Genomic DNA, 17,065 nt, shown 5'->3' with positions numbered 1-17,065 from the left:
TGTTGTTGTTCTTAAGGTCCTTCATATTATGCTTTTAGGTTTTCCCTTGCCATTACACATTTTTATTTCCTTTTATTTACTTGGTGCATCTATTTTGTACAAAAATATGCCTTAAAAATGAGTAATAAAAAGAGTGACCTCACATATTTTGCTTCTTAAGTCAGAGTTGGTGTCAGCATATACCAAAGTATTTGTTCAATAAATGTAGACCTGTAATACTTATCTGCATATCAAAAAGCATGTCAGCTTGAAGTGACAGTTCTGTTTCAGCAGATGCTCAGCGTTTGAAGAATTAGTATCAGAATTATCTTTTTTTTTTTTTTTTTTTAAATAACATGCTTGTGTCTTACCAAATTTCTTCTGCTCACCTCTCTTTTTTCCTTTCTTTTTGCAGCCTGATCCACTGCTGTTCCTTTTTGTCTTCTGAATCTTTTCCTGAGTTCCATTTTTTGTATTCCTTCTAGTGACTGTTCTGTCTGGCACAGTACCAGGATTTCCTGATCTTGTACAAGTCAGAAATCAGTCTTCACAGACTGGTACCAACCAGCCAGTTTTTGCCTACTTGGTGACTATAGGTATATAACAATTGATCATACATACGCAAACACAAAATATGTTTCTGTTTATACATTCTTTGAATTATTTGCTGAGGACATACAGGAAAAATAATACTTGACAACCTGGTACAGTTTGACCTTAGTTACGCTGCAGTGAGCATGGACATCACGTAGGATCCTGAGAGAGCACGCCGAAGTGTGTGCTGAAGAGGCTGGTTCGGGCCTGTGGTCTTCGTCTTCATTGCTGTTGAAGTAATTGGAATGTGCTTTTGATACTTGTGTGGTTCAGGAGTAAGAGGTGTCATAAAAAGATAAACATATTAGAAAAATCATCCTGTGGGGCCTATGATCAATTCAGGGTAGGGCATTTAATTTTTCAAACGGGGGAAAGATTACACATAAAGATAGAAGGAATTGGTTTAACTGTTAGTCCCCATTATAGTTAGAGTTATTCAATGCAGTTCGAAATTTGAGAACCAGAAGATAATCATGCAATAGCCTAATAATATTATCACAAGGGGTTGGTGGAATAGATATTGAGATTTTCTTTTTAGAGCATTCTAGTTGTATATTTTAAAACTGATTTCTTAAAGATGATTTTTGTCATTTTAAAAACTGATGACGGGCTGGGGAGATAGCTCAGTTGGTAGAGTGCTTGCCTTGCAAGCACAAGGCCCTGGGTTCAATCCCCAGCACTGCAAAAAAAAAAAAAAAAAAAAAAAAGTTAAAACTGATGACTTTGACTTTATTAATCCAAGCTAACAAAGGTATATATTTAGGATATCATTGGGTAATGCGCAGTCTTTATTTCAGTAGCATATTTAGGGTATATTTTGTGATAATATGTTATTACTTCTACTGCTCTGTTTCCTTAGATGATTATATAATATGTTTCTGAGTCTCATTTCACTTGTACTAAGTATTGTTAACAAAGGGGCTAAGTGGGGCTGGGGAGATAGCTCAGTTGGTAGAGCGCTTGCCTTGCAAGCACAAGGCCCTGGGTTCAATCCCCAGCACTGCAAAAAAAATAAAGAAATAAAAAAAAAAATAAAGGAGCTAAGTAATGATAGAATTTCAACTAGCCTGCCCTTTATTATTTTAGACGATTCAAGCTAGAAAACACTGTTGTCCTCAAATTACAGAATTTAAAAAAAATTTACCTTGCAAATAGTTAATCACATAACACACTCTTTTTTTTTTTTAAAGTATTCATTTGATAGACTGATAAAGGGACCTGAAATGTTTCCAGTGTTTTATTTAGCTTCTCTTTGTGTACCTTATGCTATAAAATGATATTTCTTCCCATGGTATTTCTGCTGCTTCATTTTCTATAATCTTATGCATAGAATATCATAGTCTTGGAGATGGTGTAACACAGTGAAGTGAATTTTGGTTCAGGAAGATCTTGGACCAAATTCTTTTCTGCTTACCATTTTACTAAAAGAACAAGTAAAAGAGGAAGTTAATCAATGTTGTTAAGTCTCAGTTTTCTCCTATCTACAACGATATTTCTGATACCTACCTCACAGTTTTTGGGGAATGATTAAATGGCCTAAAACTTATAAAACACTTAGCACAGTGCCTTGTCCACAGTGAGCACTCAGAGATGGCTCTCATCATCATCAGAATATGTTGGTGGTCCATGAAGCCCTGGGTATTAAATTGGGAAGATATTTACAAATATTTGTCTTTAATGTGTTAAGTTATATACATTGTTTTTGCTTTTCTTTCTATTGTGGTGAAAAATACAGCATGAGATCTATCCTCTTAACAACACAGTATCGTTAATTATTTACACAATGTTGTACAGCAGATTTCTAGAACTTTCTCATCTTCCTTGACTAATGCTCTATAGTCATCAAACATCAGCTCCCTGCTTCTCCTTCCCCCAGTAACTGGCAAGCACCATTCTACTTTCTGTTTCTGTGTATTCTAATGTTCTAGGTATTTCATATAACTGGAAGTAAGCAGCATTGTCTTTCTGTGACTGTCTTATTTCAGTTAGTGTAATGACCTCAAGGTTCATCCAAGTTGCAGCATGTGACTAATTTCCCTTCTTTATGGGTGAATGATATTACATGGTGTGTATATATCACATTCTTTTAGCCATTCACCTTGCACAGACATTTACATGTTTCCACTTCTTAGCTAATGTAATAGAAGTGGAACATAGGAGTGCAAATATTTATTTTAAGATTCTAATTCTGATTCCTTTGGATGAATACCCAGAAGTAAAATTGCTGGATCATTCAGTATTTCTGTTTTCAAATTTTGGAGGAAACTTCATACTGTTTTCCATGGTGGCTACATCACTTCATCATCAGAGTGCAAGGATTCCAGTTTCTCCACATGCCCAGCAATGCTTGTTATTTTTCCATTGGAACCTAAAGGTTTCCCAACAGATGAAGGAGACAAATAAGGCTGGAAAAGTATCACTGTCACCAGGGATATGTACTTGTCAGTATTTGTCCGTTCTTATAGAACACGGTTATATTCAGGAAGAGTAACCGGCAGTCTATACCGCAACATTGAATAGGAAAATGATAAGGACCCACTTCTTCCAGTCATTCTGCTGTTTTTGAACAAGTATATCCTATTGGATGCCTGTTTTAGATACAGTAATTTTTTGGCCAGTTTGATAACTCCTGAGTTAAAATTTCATGTTCAGTTTATATTATTATTCTGTTCAATGACATACAGACATTTGAGGTCACAATGTATTTCAGTGTCCCATCATTTTCTTCTCTGAATTATTGGATATCCTTCCCTTGCATCTTTTTCCTTTCTCTCATAAGAAATAGTTTATACTTTCGTCTGAGCATTTTCTCTCATCTTTACTGTATTCAGTTATTCATATGTAGAAAGAAAACTATCTGGATTTTCTGGCTGATAGAAACCCTTTTTCCTAAGGCAACCTTTGTAGATGTGTTTATTTTTATCAATTTGGGCCCTTTACACTGGTTAATTTCTTTAGCAATTAGATTATTTTCTAATATTTTATAATCATACGTTTATTTTCCATTAGGATAAAGTATACAAAAGTAGACTTTCCAAAATTCTCTCCATATGGGGCATATATTTGCCCCTTTTTTGGATTTCCTATATTCTCTCACACAAAACCCCTCACTTCTCCAAGTGTTATGGTCTGGATGGGAGGTGTTCCCCAAAAGCTCATGTGTGACACAGTGCAAGAAGGCTTAGAGATTAAATGATTGGGTTATAAGAGCCTTAAGCCAATCAGTGAATTGATCCCCTGGTGGTATTAACTGAGTGGTAACTGAAAGTGGGTAGGGTGTAGCTGGAGGAGGTGGGTTACTGGGGGATTGCCTTTGGTGTATATATTTTGTATCTGGTAAGTGGAGTCTCTCTCTGCTGTCTGATATTCATGTGAGCCGCTTGCTTCTGCCACACTCTTCTGCCGTGATGCTCCGCCTCACCTCAAGCCGCAAGGAATGGAGCCAGCTCCCTATGAACTGAGACCTCTGAAACTGTGAGCCCCAAATAAACTTTTCCTCCTCCCTAGTGGTTCTGGTTTGGTCTTTTAGTCATGGCTATGAAAAAGCTGACTAAAACACTGGGCATCCCTTTTCTTGGGGATCTTGGCTTCTCAAGTCCTGGGTGCCCTGGCCACCCTGCCCTCATCCTCCAAGACTTGAAAATACCTCCAGGATAAAAGTAAATGGAGGGGCTGGGAACACCCAGCTGGTAGAGTGCTTCCCTCACTCACAGGGCCCTGCGTTCACTCCCCAGCAACACATACACAAGCACATGGAGAATGCTGAGCCTCTATGCAGCTTCTTCCTCAGCTCCTTATCACCCTCCTTGCAGGGCCCCTAACACCTTCTAACTGATTGAGAAAAAGTTCTGAGTCTTTCAGTTGTTCTTAATGGGAATGTGATCTACTGAGAGCTACTTCTTCAGAGCCTGAAGTAGAATTTCCCTTCTAGGATTTATTAAGTTGGAGCTTGCATTTCTATTTCTCACAAATCTTGCCTCTTTTTGGTAATTTCTAAAGAGGAAGGGATACATATTATTTTTATTCCACCATGTAAAATCAGAAAACCAAAGGTGTAGTCTTTGTCTCTTTCATCCAATTAATATGTAGGAAACAAGGGGTGTTTGGAATATGTATTAGAAAATTGAAACCGTCTTCGGAAAGGAACTCCTGAAGCGAGAGCACTCTGAAGTAAATGGAAGGCTTAATGAAGGGACCTGGACATTGGATAAGTGTTGGGCTCTCAGGCTTGAATTGTGTCAGTTATTAAAAGTTGATCTATCTGCCATGCTTTTAAGGTAGATGTAATGATTTCCTTTTTACGTATTTGGAAGCTGTTGTGCCAAAATTTAACTTTATATTTATTCAGTAACGTAATGAAGAAAGGATGAAAGGAACAAAAGATGTGGGATTGTGATGTTATTTAATATTTGAACTTTATTTTACATGTTTATCTTAAAAACTGTTTAAAAGGAACATAGTACATCTTTCCTAATTATTCATACTTATTAGAAGTTTAATTGTTAAATGAAAATCAGTCATCCCTCTAGCTAATGCTTCCTACCTTAATTTTAAATATAAAGTACTTAAAAGGTCATAAATACCTTTAAAGGTTTTAAATTATAGTCCTACCAAGGTGTAAAATTCAAAATAGCTTAAATATCAAATAAAAGAGGAATTATTTAGTTAAGAGATTATTTTGGATACTGTGGAAAAATATAGAAAATACTTTTACTAAAATGGAAAAGATATTCAAAAAGGAAATGAATGAAAATTTGTATACTAACACTCTAATTCTGTAAAGTAATATTCCTATATATTTAAATAATAAAAAGTATATTGGTTATGCGATAATCCTGGTAATAAAATTTGTGGGCTATAGATTATATATTTAAAATATGATTATGTTGTTTTATAATTTTAAAAAGTTTTTGAAGCTTTCAATGATGAAAAATGGCCATTGGTAAGTACTTACTTAATGAACCTAAACTAATAAAGAGGCATGAGTAGACTATAATCTTTTGAGGATAGGAACTTTGTCTTACCTACCGCCATGTCCCTATGTCATAGAATATTGGCACACTTGGTAAATATTCACTTAAATTGATGAATGAATTTTAGCATCTAACTGTGCTGTTTCTAATTTTATGGTAGAAAGCATTTTTAAAAGACAGTGTTAAAGGTTGATTTAATTCTTACTACTGTCGTTTATGATGGATTATTTTCATTATTCTAATAGGCAGTACTTTTATTTTCCAGGCCTCTTAATGGTTCAAAAGTGTTAGAGTCAGTCAGTAAAAGGCTGTCCTAACAATTCCTAACTTACTCTTTTAGAACCACATGGTTAAAGAACTGGAGGCCCGTGTCCAGCAACTGACTGGAGAAGCAGAGAACAGTAATTCACAGAGACAGAAATTAATTCAAGATAAATTGGAACTTGAGAGATGTTACCAGATAACATGCAGTGAATTACAAGAAGTAAAGGCAAGGTATTGTCTGAAATCAGATATCTATTAAGTTTAGCTACAAAGTACTGATGTTGAATGTATAAATTATCTGTAAAAGTTAATCATACCATGTACATTTAGTCTTAGAATGTTTTCAACATAAAGAGCACTGTTTGTTTTTAAAAGTCCCTTTCAAACATAAGAGGCATCATGTTTACAACAGTTAAAAAATGTGATACATATTTGACATTTTTAAAGATAATAGATTTAGTTGATTAAAAATTCCACTTTTGAGATTGATTCTAAAAATACAAAATCTTTTTTCTAATTGCTTTTAGGCGCAACTTACTGCATAAAGAAAAAGATCATCTTATGAATGATTATGAGCAAAACATGAAACTATTACAAACCAAACATGATGCGGATATAAACCTTCTGAAACAAGAACATGCTCTTTCAGCATCTAAGGTATTGCATAAGCTGACAGATGTATCCATACAAAGTAATCATTTCCTTTGCTCAGCCAATAGCCGTAGGTAGACATGTAGAAGCTAATTGTTTGGAGTTTGAAATTAATGTCACCTTCACTTTATTCTTGAAATAATGGAAACTTCAAGAATTTTTGTTATTTAAAATGTTGAAAATGTTAATGTCTGATAGATAGTACAACATAAATGTTAAGTAAATTAAATTCTGCTGTAAGTTAACCTTTGTAAGTACCAAAGTTTTAAAAGGAGGAAACCTATAAATTCTGAGAAGAAATAGTTTTTTAATGCATTTTGTTGAGTAATGACATATATTATTACTGTCTTGAAATTTTGATTCTGCTTTAGTTTTATAGTTAAAAATTTTTAAAAGTTTTTTATAAACCTGTGTTTCTGTAAGTATTACATTTATAACATTAAAATCTATCTAGCATTTAATTTATATTTTTACTTTAAAAAGATTAATTTTTATGCTGTCCTTTAAAAATAGTTTTTATTTATATTTGTAGATAATTCAACTTTTGATTGAACTTTCAGGGGGAAAGAGTATATTTTTTGAACCAGAAGTTATAAAATGGTGCAAAAATCAATATTTGTTTTTTATTCTTCTTAAAATCCTCCAGGCATCTGGTATGATTAAAGAATTAGAACAGAACATCTGTCAATTAAAACAGCAGTTACAGGAATCAGAACTTCAAAGAAAGCAGCAACTAAAGGTGAGCCTTGTATTTCTACCCAGAACAATGGCCCAAACTCCCCTTTCCTTTCCTTGATTTATGTTTTAAGATGAGAGTCAATTAAAAAATAACTCAGATAGCAGATAGCCATTTCTGATTCTTTTATTGCATTGTATGATTTTAATTTCACTTTATTTATTTAAATTGAAGAATGTGGATGCTAATAACCTGTACAGAATAAAGAATAATAGTTTAAATCTGATATCTTTTGAGATTAGTTTTTTAAAAAAACCTGATGTAAGTATGTTATTTTAGAATAATTTCTCTTTTAAATTATCTACCAGTCTTCATAATCTCTCTCCTCCTCCTCTTTTTCTTGTACCTTTTACACTTTTCCTTTTCTCTTATTACCAAAACATACCAAATACTAGTGTGTGATATAACTTCAAATTTGTCATTTTCACATGGACTCAATTGGCCATTCTTAATCTCCTCATCCTAAGGGTCAGAAAGTTCCCCTTACACTGCATAGTAGGTACTTTTGAGCACAGTAATATTTTCAGACAGTTAAGACTTTTGACCCTTTAATATAAAGGTACTCGTGTTTCTACTTGTAGCCTAGAAAACTGGGCAGATAGGGCTCTCTTAATAATACGTAAAACTCTGACATTTGACATCTAATAGATTCATTGATTTTGTTGGATTTTATTGACTCTAATAGCAATTTTAAATATAATAAAAATAAACATTTACCATTCACAGGAGCAAGAAAATAAGTTTCAAATGGAGAAAAGCCAATTAAAACACACCTATGAAAAAAAGGTAATATATTTTGTATAAATGTTTAAATAATTTAAATAAATGTTTGTTTAAATGTATAAAACATTTAAAATGGCAGATGAGATAGTTGATGGGGTCTGAGTTTTATAATGCTATACATTCTAACCCTTAAGGAATAGTTTGTTTCCACGTTAATTTCAGATACACAGTGGTCAATATTTTCCTTTATTGTTTTTATGTTTATAAATAGCTTCTTCAGGACAGTTATTAATTATATCAACTTTAAAACACTGCTTTCGTGTTTTATTTAGTGAGCAAAACTTATTATTAGTCTCTCATAATAATACTTTTAAGTCATATCTTCTTTCTACCAACTGAAAAGTATGATACAATTGAAGTAATTTTGTGTTCTGTTACCATGTGTGCAATGAGAACTTTGAATATTTGACCAAAGGACAAACACAATAAATAATTGACTACTACTTAAAAATAGTAATTGTTCCTTGTTATTTAGAATAGTGTGTATTTCTATTAATAGGTTAGTATCCTTGTTATCAATAGTAATTAGGGGGATAGTAACAGCTTAAGTAGTAAAATACAGTGTTCTATGGATTTGTGACTATGACTCTTTTGTTCTGAAATTGTTGTTTGCTATCAGACATAGAAACTGGAAGAGCAGTTGAAATACCAAAGGTTTTGTGCTGCTTTTATAATTATTTGCTCTTCTGACAAATTAATATACTTGTAAAATATATCTATAATGGAAAAGGAGAAAGAAGTTAATCCTTCCATTGATTAAAATATGTATAAATTTAAATTAACGTGGTTTACATATTCTTTCTTAAAAATATTTTTAGTTTTTTTTAGATGGACACAATACCTTCGTTTTATTTATTTATTTTTACGTGGTGCTGAGGATGGAACCCAGTGCCTCACACATGCTAGGGAAGCACTCTATTACTGAGCTACAACCCCAGCCCATACATAAAAATTTGTGCCAGGAGTGGTGGTGTACATCTGTAATCCAGTGACTCGGGAGGCAGAGGCAGGAGGATCACAAGTTCAAAGTCAGCCTCAGCAAAAGTGAGGTGCTAAACAACTCATGAGACCCTGTCTCTAAATAAAATACAAAATAGGACTGGGGATGTGGCTCAGTGGTTGAGTGCCCCTGAGTTCAATCTCTGATTCCCGACCCCCCAACAAAAAACATTCTTAAAACACTTCATTTTACCACCTCTTATTTATCCATATTATCAGTCACTCAATAGCTAGCCATTAAATGTTTACATTGGGCAAGGTGTCACATTAGATAATAAGATGAGGTTGTGGATATGTTAGGCTTAGACTCTGCCCTCCAGCAGCTTAATGTATAAGAAAAATGTTTCTAAGAAATGTAGTTCACTGACACATATTGACCTGTATATATGCTCATTAAAATTATAATAGATTTTTTTATTGCTACGGTTTTAACACAGCACAGTGCAAGTTCTTAGGTATATTTTATAGTTAGAAAATTAATAGTTGAACAGGAAGGGGAAATAATGCTTTTATTGAAAGGAAGATTTTCGGTTTCTGTTGTCAAGCTATGTGGCTTCATAAATATTTTGCTTACCAAAAGAAGAACATGTGTTATCTTAAGCTTTGGTCCCTACTGTATAAAGCATCTGGATCCTCTGGGTAAACTTGTTATTCTATCGTTCATTCTTCGGGCAGATTTCTGGCTTCCCTTCCATTAAAAAGCATCTTTCTGGTCTTTTTCTTCGTTACACTTCACAGTCAGTTTCTTCCTGAGAGGTGGTTTTATGTGTATCTGTGAGATGGATGGGTTGGTGTCAAGAGAAAGGCACACACTAATTGTGAAAGAATATATTCCTTTCCCAAACTTCTCTCAGGTCTGCTGAGGACTGTTAGGTACAGAGCTAGATCTAAAAAGTCAGCCTTTTTCCTACCATTATCTTTTCTTGGATATTTAGGCACTAAGTAAACTAAAATATCTGCGATCAGTTCCTTTACCTGATAAATACACACGAGAAAGCAAATATGAGAGCTCAGTTCACCCTTATACAGTAACCTTCCAACCATTTCTGTTCTATTTCACTCTAGGGAGCAGACCTAAATTCTCTTTATTAGGCATCATAACTATAGCTGTTCCTTTTCCATGAGCAATCAGTTGGCCTGGCTTTTCAATAGAAAGTAATTTGTTAAAGTGCATTGTTTTCAATGTAAATAAGACTTGTTTAAAATCATAGCAACCTTTAAAATAAAAATAACTATTTATTGCATATTTTCCTAAAATTATTTGTATTGGAAGAAAATATTATTCATCATGTTACTTTTTGTTTTACAATTACTTCCATAATCTTCCCCTTTTAAATTGACATTTGGTCTTCTTTCTTTATTAAGCCTGCTGTGATCTCAAGCCTTGAAGATTTGATGTCTTGTACCCCCTTTGGGGAATATTCTTTTTGACTGCTCAAAGAGCTGACATAAATCTCCCATAGCCCTGGACAGTGTAACTCTATAGCTAAATGGGATGTATGGGGCTTTTGTTTGTGAGACAGTGTTACAGGTGTGCACATTCAATAACTTTGGGCATAAAATTTAGTTCTAAATATCTGTTCAAGAGGAGGAAATGCCAGCTGAAGTTATTTCCTCATGCCAATACAAAAGCAGCAGGATGGACCATGCCATTCTAATTTGTTTGAGGTAAAAGAAACAGCATCACATGCTGTCCCTAATTTAAGCACACACATATTATCTAATGGTTTTTATTGATCTCTGGTGGCTGTTGCCTGCTCTTAAGATCTTTGAACATCAAACAAATAATAGGTAGTAAAACTAAATGTCATTGTTTGATGAAGTGTCCTAATCTGCTGAATCAGGAAATGGTTAGACTAAATGATCTTACTAGCAAGGAAACACCTGCCTCCTACAAATAGCCTGTTGCTTGTTTTCTGAACAGACACCAGGGAGTAAAGGATGGTGCTGTTTACCTAAAGAAATTCATGAGGCAGATGCTAAGCATGCATATTCTAAAACATGGTAAAATTGAGTTGTGTACTTAAAATCATTCTGATATAACTAACAAATGAAATATGAATTTTAATGGCATTTAAAAACACTGAAATATGATTACTCCAATAATTAATATTTGTATATAATTCTTTTAATTATGTTTAAAACAAATTTTCATAGCTTTATTTATTGTGTAGCATTTTGGGATTGCTACTGATGTGATTTTCTTTAAGAAACTATGTGCCTTTCCTGAAGTGTTAAAAAATGAAATTATACAGTTAAAAGATTTAGAGGAGTCTTGGCAGCTCCTTATTTGTTGCATTGGGAAGCAGAGATTAGAGCAGCTAAGAGACAGGGTGGAGTGGTTCAGCTGGTCAGTTTTTGAGGCAGCAACAGTCTGTGCTCTTTACCTTGCCAGGATTTGCCACGGTGTATCTAGTCCTGATATATAGCAGTCCCTTTCTCGTCTGTACAGGTACTTCTTTCTTGATTACCAAATGCTTGAGATGTAAAGGAGTAACACATTTATAGACATACACACACATGCATATATATATATATATATATATATGTATATATGTATAAATGATTAATATATATAAGTGAATAATTATATATATGTGAATGAATGTGCTTATGGCTACCTAAAATAATCATTTATAGCAGATACTCACATGTAAGAATATTTTATGTATTCTTCACTGTTTTGAAGTTTCATCATTACCACTTTTAAATACATTTTTGGTATTTATAGAATATATTGGGGAAAAGATTAGAAGCAAAACATATCAAGTCTTACTCCCCACTACCATTGGGAAATGTAGTGAGACCCCCCATCTCAAAAAATAAAATAAAAATAAAATAGAAATTGGGTAATAACATTATCTCTAAGTTGCTTGTTCTTTAACTTTCATGTATAAATAATTCTTTAAATCAATAAGAATATTAATATGTGGTCTCTCTTACTGAGATCAAAATGTAGTAATTTCTAAATAACCTGATGTTTATCCATTCCCACAACTACCTGAAATATAGGTTAAAACTTAAAAACAACATCCAAAATGGATCTTAAGCATACAGTACAAAAATACCCTATTAAGAAAAAATGAACCAGAAAAGCATTTGTTGAATATTCTAGTGTGGGCCCAGGTATGCTGGACACTAGGGACATAAAAATAAATGAGAAACAGCTTCAAGCTTTAAGGAACCCCCCTGCTCAAAAGTATGTGCATCAACACATGCATATTTCACTCAGAGGGAAGTCCCTCATCCTCCCAGATAGTTCATTCTTCCTTTAGAAATGGTTCTCATAGATTTAGAAGCAGCAAATTAAATCAAGGTGCTTGTGCTGGGGCACGATCTAGCATCAAGAGGTGGCAGCAGAAAATTTGACAGAGGTTAAGATTGAATAGAGAGTGATAAAAAGCACTTGTATAAGAACTCCAAAGTCTTAGCAATTCAGGGGCTATTTTCTGAAAGGACTAAGAGTCCAAGGATATTATTGTATTGTAGCACAAAGTGATTTTGAATCTTCTTAATGACCTGGAATTATCAAGAAAATGTTTGTATACAGAGTATTTATTTGAGAAGGTAATAATAATTTTCACATTTATTGAACTTTTTTATGTTCCCAATATTACCTAAGAATGTTACATAGAGTCCACAATTCTTTGATATACTACCTTTTATTACCCTTATTTTTCAGAGGTGGCACCAAGACACAGAATGTTAAGTTGTGGAAAAAGTAGGAATATAAATCTATACAATTTGGTTGTAGAGCCTCCACTTATACTCACACTGCATAATTTTAGATAGATTTTTCTAAAAAATGTTTAATTTTTTGAACTTTTACCCCTAAAGGGATTATTCTCAATTATGTTTTCATGCAGAGAATTCTGAAACCCACCCCCCCCCAAAAAAAAAAAAAAAAAGAAAAAGAAAACTGAGCAGGAAATAGAGGGAAACTATGGGTAGCATGATACCTTGAGGTATAGCCTGGTGTAGAGTACTATTGACTTGTCAGAAACTCTGGTATCGGTTCCCTGTTGGTTTTCCATAGATGGTATTTCCATGCACCAGAGAGGCGGACTGTGACCTGAGGAGAAAACATCTCTGTAGAGCAGGATAACCTCGTCACAGCCTCCTGGGGATTGTCTTGGGAACTGGATCGTAGTGTGGCTCTGAGTAAGAAGTCACCCTGAGAGGAAGAACCGAAGCACTGTCAAGCCCTTGTTGCTTGTGTCAGGCACCAGAGCTGAGTGGGGAACACTGTTCAGGGGTCATTCCACAATGGGGTCTGTTGGAAAATACGGTAAGGGAAAGGGAGCTTAAACAGGGAGGACTCTGAGAAAGGAGTTCCTTCTGAAAATGTTTAGTCCAGAAGAAATACTAAGAAACTCATTGTAGCATGCAAGCAGATATGATGACCATGCAAGAGAAACGGATAAGGAAAGAGGTGACATGAAAATGGAGGGCACTGTCATGGAAAGGACTGGAAGAAAGCTAAAAAAGCCCAGGAGCAAATTTAAAATGCACACGGGCACTTCACTGGGTAGCACAGATATTATAAAGAACTTAATTGGCGATATGAAGGAAAAACAATGATCTTTTGGATTATAAAGTAAAAGGACAAAGAATCAAAAGAATAAGGGAAAGATGATAGATATTAAGTCAGAAAATAGAAAACTAGTATACAACAATTGAAAGGCTCAGAAAAAATTAACACAAACAAGACATGAGAAAACTTTTTCAGAATGTCTATGTATGCAAATTGACAAGATTCACCCTTTAGCAAATGAAAATCTATGAAAGGGTGAAAAAAATTTGAATTGCAGTACAGAGAGAATGGTCTCAGATGTCCAGACTGGGCAAAGGGAGACCAAAACTTACATGACTTTAGTCTCTTTAGTTGCAAATTTAAATATCATAAAATAATAGAGTTGCATCATTCTAAGACTTTAGGCCAAAATATGACCTAAGAATCTTACACATATTTTTTCCTTCATGTGTGAAGGCAACAGAATGACATAATTGCATATAGAGTCTAGAAGACATATCACTAGGCTATTCTTTTTGAGAAATAAAATTATTGAATGAGGCATCAACCTAAGCTTAAGCAAAAATTCAAAACAAAATGTACTTGAATGTATAGGTTGTTGTTGTTGTTTTTTTTTTTTTTTGGTGGTGGTGGTGGTATTGGGGATGGAACTGAAGAATATTGTAAGTGAAATATACCATACTCACCAAGTTAAGGGTCAAATGTTTTTTCTCTTATGCAGGAGTTAGAGGGAAAAAAAAATTTAAAAAAAAGGGAAATCCCATGAAAATAGAAGGGAGATTGGTAGAATAAAGGTAGGAGATCAAGGGGGAGGGAGATGGTAAAGGAAAGAGGAAGAACAAAGGAATAAAATTGACCAAATTTTGCTTTGTACATGTATGAGTATACAATAATGTATTCTAGTTTTATGTATAATTATAATGCTCTAAAGAAAAAAATATATACATGAATTAAATAGGAGGAAGACCAGAAGAATACAGGAAGGTGATAAGCGGGAAGGAGTAGGGGAGGGAAAAAGGAAACTGGGGAATTAATTGAAGCAAGTTATATTATGTGCATCTATGAATATGTCACAATGAACCTCACTATTATGTATAATTATAGTGCATTAATAAAACATTAAAAATAAAGTATTACAGTGAGAAAATAATTGCACTTAACATGTAATTTGATGAAGAGAGTAAAAAAAAATGTACTAAGCAAAAAGGAGTAGTGGTGAATGCCAAAATTTTCAAAAAGATGCATTTAAATCTATATTTCATGATATGAAATAATGCAAATATCAGAAAAGATTCTTGAAAGACAAGTTATGGTGAAATGTAAACATTTAAAACAGCCACCTGGATCAACATCCTCAGATTATAGTAAAGAAAATAAAATGACTAGGTGAGGGATAAATAAACATGTGCTAAGCTATTTTATTTAGAAAATGCATAGAAGTTAATGTTTACTTCCTGAATATTAGAGAAGTATTATTGTGAAATCTTTATGGCATTTATTTTATTTAATTCTTTTAAAACCTGAAACTGCTTTCTTTTTTCTTTCTTTTTTTTTTAATTGATGGTGCTGGGGAATGAACCCAGGGCCTGTGCATGCTCGACAAGCACTCTACCATCTGAGCTATATCCCCAGCCCTCTTTATAGCATTTAGTTGTGAAATTAAAAACTATTATCTGTAACCAAGAACAGTTTAAGAAAAAAAAAAAATTACAGGTCAGTGTTTCTGATGAACCTAGATGCAAAAATCCTCCACAACATACTGGCACACTAAATTCAACAGCACCTTAAAAGGATCAGACACCATGATCCCTGGGATGCAAGATTTGTTCAACATAGGCAAATCAATAAATATGATACATCAGTGACAGTAATAGAATGGACTGAATTCCCTGATCATCTCAACAGATGCAGAAAAAGCATTTGACAAAATTCAACATTGTTTCATGACAAATGGATTAAGTGTAGGAAGAATGTACCTCAACATAATAAAGCTATATGTAACAAACCCCAGCTGATATCATATTACATTTTTAATCAACATAGTACTAAAAGTCCAAGCCAGAGCACTTAGGCAAGATTTTATTTCAAGAAAGGATTTTATTGATATAAAAATGTATGTTCCTAGAATCTTCACATTAGGTCATTGCTGGGTTCCAATTTGGAGTTTTATTATTTGAATCTAGACCTTCAAAAGACTAGATCTGTGTTGGGACTAGTGCTCCTATTACTTTAGTAATATTTGTATCCAGTTAAACATGCTTACTATGTACCAAACACTGTAGTACATGTTAGGGATCCAAAGTAAGAAAGATTGCAAAATTTTGAACAACAGACTTCTTTTGTTCCCATGTAAAACAGAATAAATGTAGTGACAAAGATCTGCGAGGCAAGTTGATTTTTCCTGGTAATAAAAATAGCCTTTATTTTAAATTTGCTGTTTAAATAGGGGGATAGAGGGGCTCCTGTCTCCTGATTCCCCTGATCATTCACACCCCCGCCACCCTGCATGTTCTCTGCTACTCAGTATTTTTCTCACTTTAGTGATTACCATCATAGCAGCCAGTACAAGCTTTTTGATATTATCATGTAAAGTTGCCTCCTCTATCCCTACTCCTTTTAGTTTTCAAGGAAGAGTGTTGATTTAATCAATTCATTTACCTTGCTAAAATTCCAACTGGAAAAAATTAAAGAGAATTTTAAAAGGAAAAGGACAACTTGGTGTAGTGGCACTTGCCTGTAACCTCAGCTACGGGGAGGCAGAGGCAGGAGGGTCGCATGTTTGGGGCCAGCCTGGGCAACGTAGTGAGACCCTGTCTCAAAAATAAAAAGGACTGGGGATGTGGCTCAGTGGGGGAGTGCTGGCCTAACATACACAAGCCCCTGGCTTCAATCCTGAGTTCCATGGTAGTAAAAATAATAAGGAAAAGGCCAAGCAGTACAGGGTTTGAGTTAAACAGGCCCCCATCCAAACAGACAGAAGTCACTTTCTGGCCAGTATTGCTTCAGCATTTTATGTAGCTTATTGCCTGTGTATGTTCATTGCTCTTGTCACTTCTCTCTCATCTCACTGTTCACCTGTTACACTTTCGGTCTCCCCACGGTTGCCTGCAGATCCATAGCAGGTGTTCTCATTCCCCTACGTTAAGAGCTTCCTTGCTGTCTGTCAGTCTCTGTCCTTGGTTGCTGTGTGAGGCTGCTGTTTTATTCCTCCCATTCTGTAGAGCTGTACCGGTTTTCCCTTTCATATTTTGAGATCCCTGTAATAGTCACATTGGGTACTCTTGCCTGCATTTGTCTGTGAAGCGCTTTTTGCAAAGAGGCATTTTCATTTAGCCCTTGTTATTGATGTCGCCATCCTACCTACTGGAAGAATGCTGCCTTCAGGAAAGAGGTGCTCATGTTGGGGAAGTATCGTCCCAAACTCAGTAAGCAGGCGTATGAATCATGTCCTGCAGTGGGATAGAAAACTGCTCCATCACAACCCTTATGCTTCAGGAGGATGGACATGTTACTTATTGTATTTTCTTGCACCTCATGATATTCCTTTCCTTG

At 34.5% G+C, this 17,065-nt stretch overlaps 1 protein-coding gene across 1 annotated transcript in view; it reads left to right on the top strand.

Moving 5' to 3' along the window:
• Positions 1-17,065, top strand: part of Cep112 (centrosomal protein 112) — a 447,190-nt gene that overhangs the window by 134,318 nt on the left and 295,807 nt on the right. The window contains 4 exon segments of the mRNA XM_047546437.1: positions 5,887-6,041; positions 6,338-6,467; positions 7,108-7,200; positions 7,924-7,983. Coding sequence (XP_047402393.1) covers positions 5,887-6,041; positions 6,338-6,467; positions 7,108-7,200; positions 7,924-7,983 — 438 coding nt within the window.

This window comes from Sciurus carolinensis, chromosome 3 (genome assembly GCF_902686445.1).
Source record: "Sciurus carolinensis chromosome 3, mSciCar1.2, whole genome shotgun sequence".
NCBI classification, from domain to species: Eukaryota; Metazoa; Chordata; class Mammalia; order Rodentia; family Sciuridae; genus Sciurus; species Sciurus carolinensis.
The sequence above is the reverse complement of the archived record's forward strand: the minus strand, read 5'-3'. Positions and strand labels throughout refer to the sequence as shown.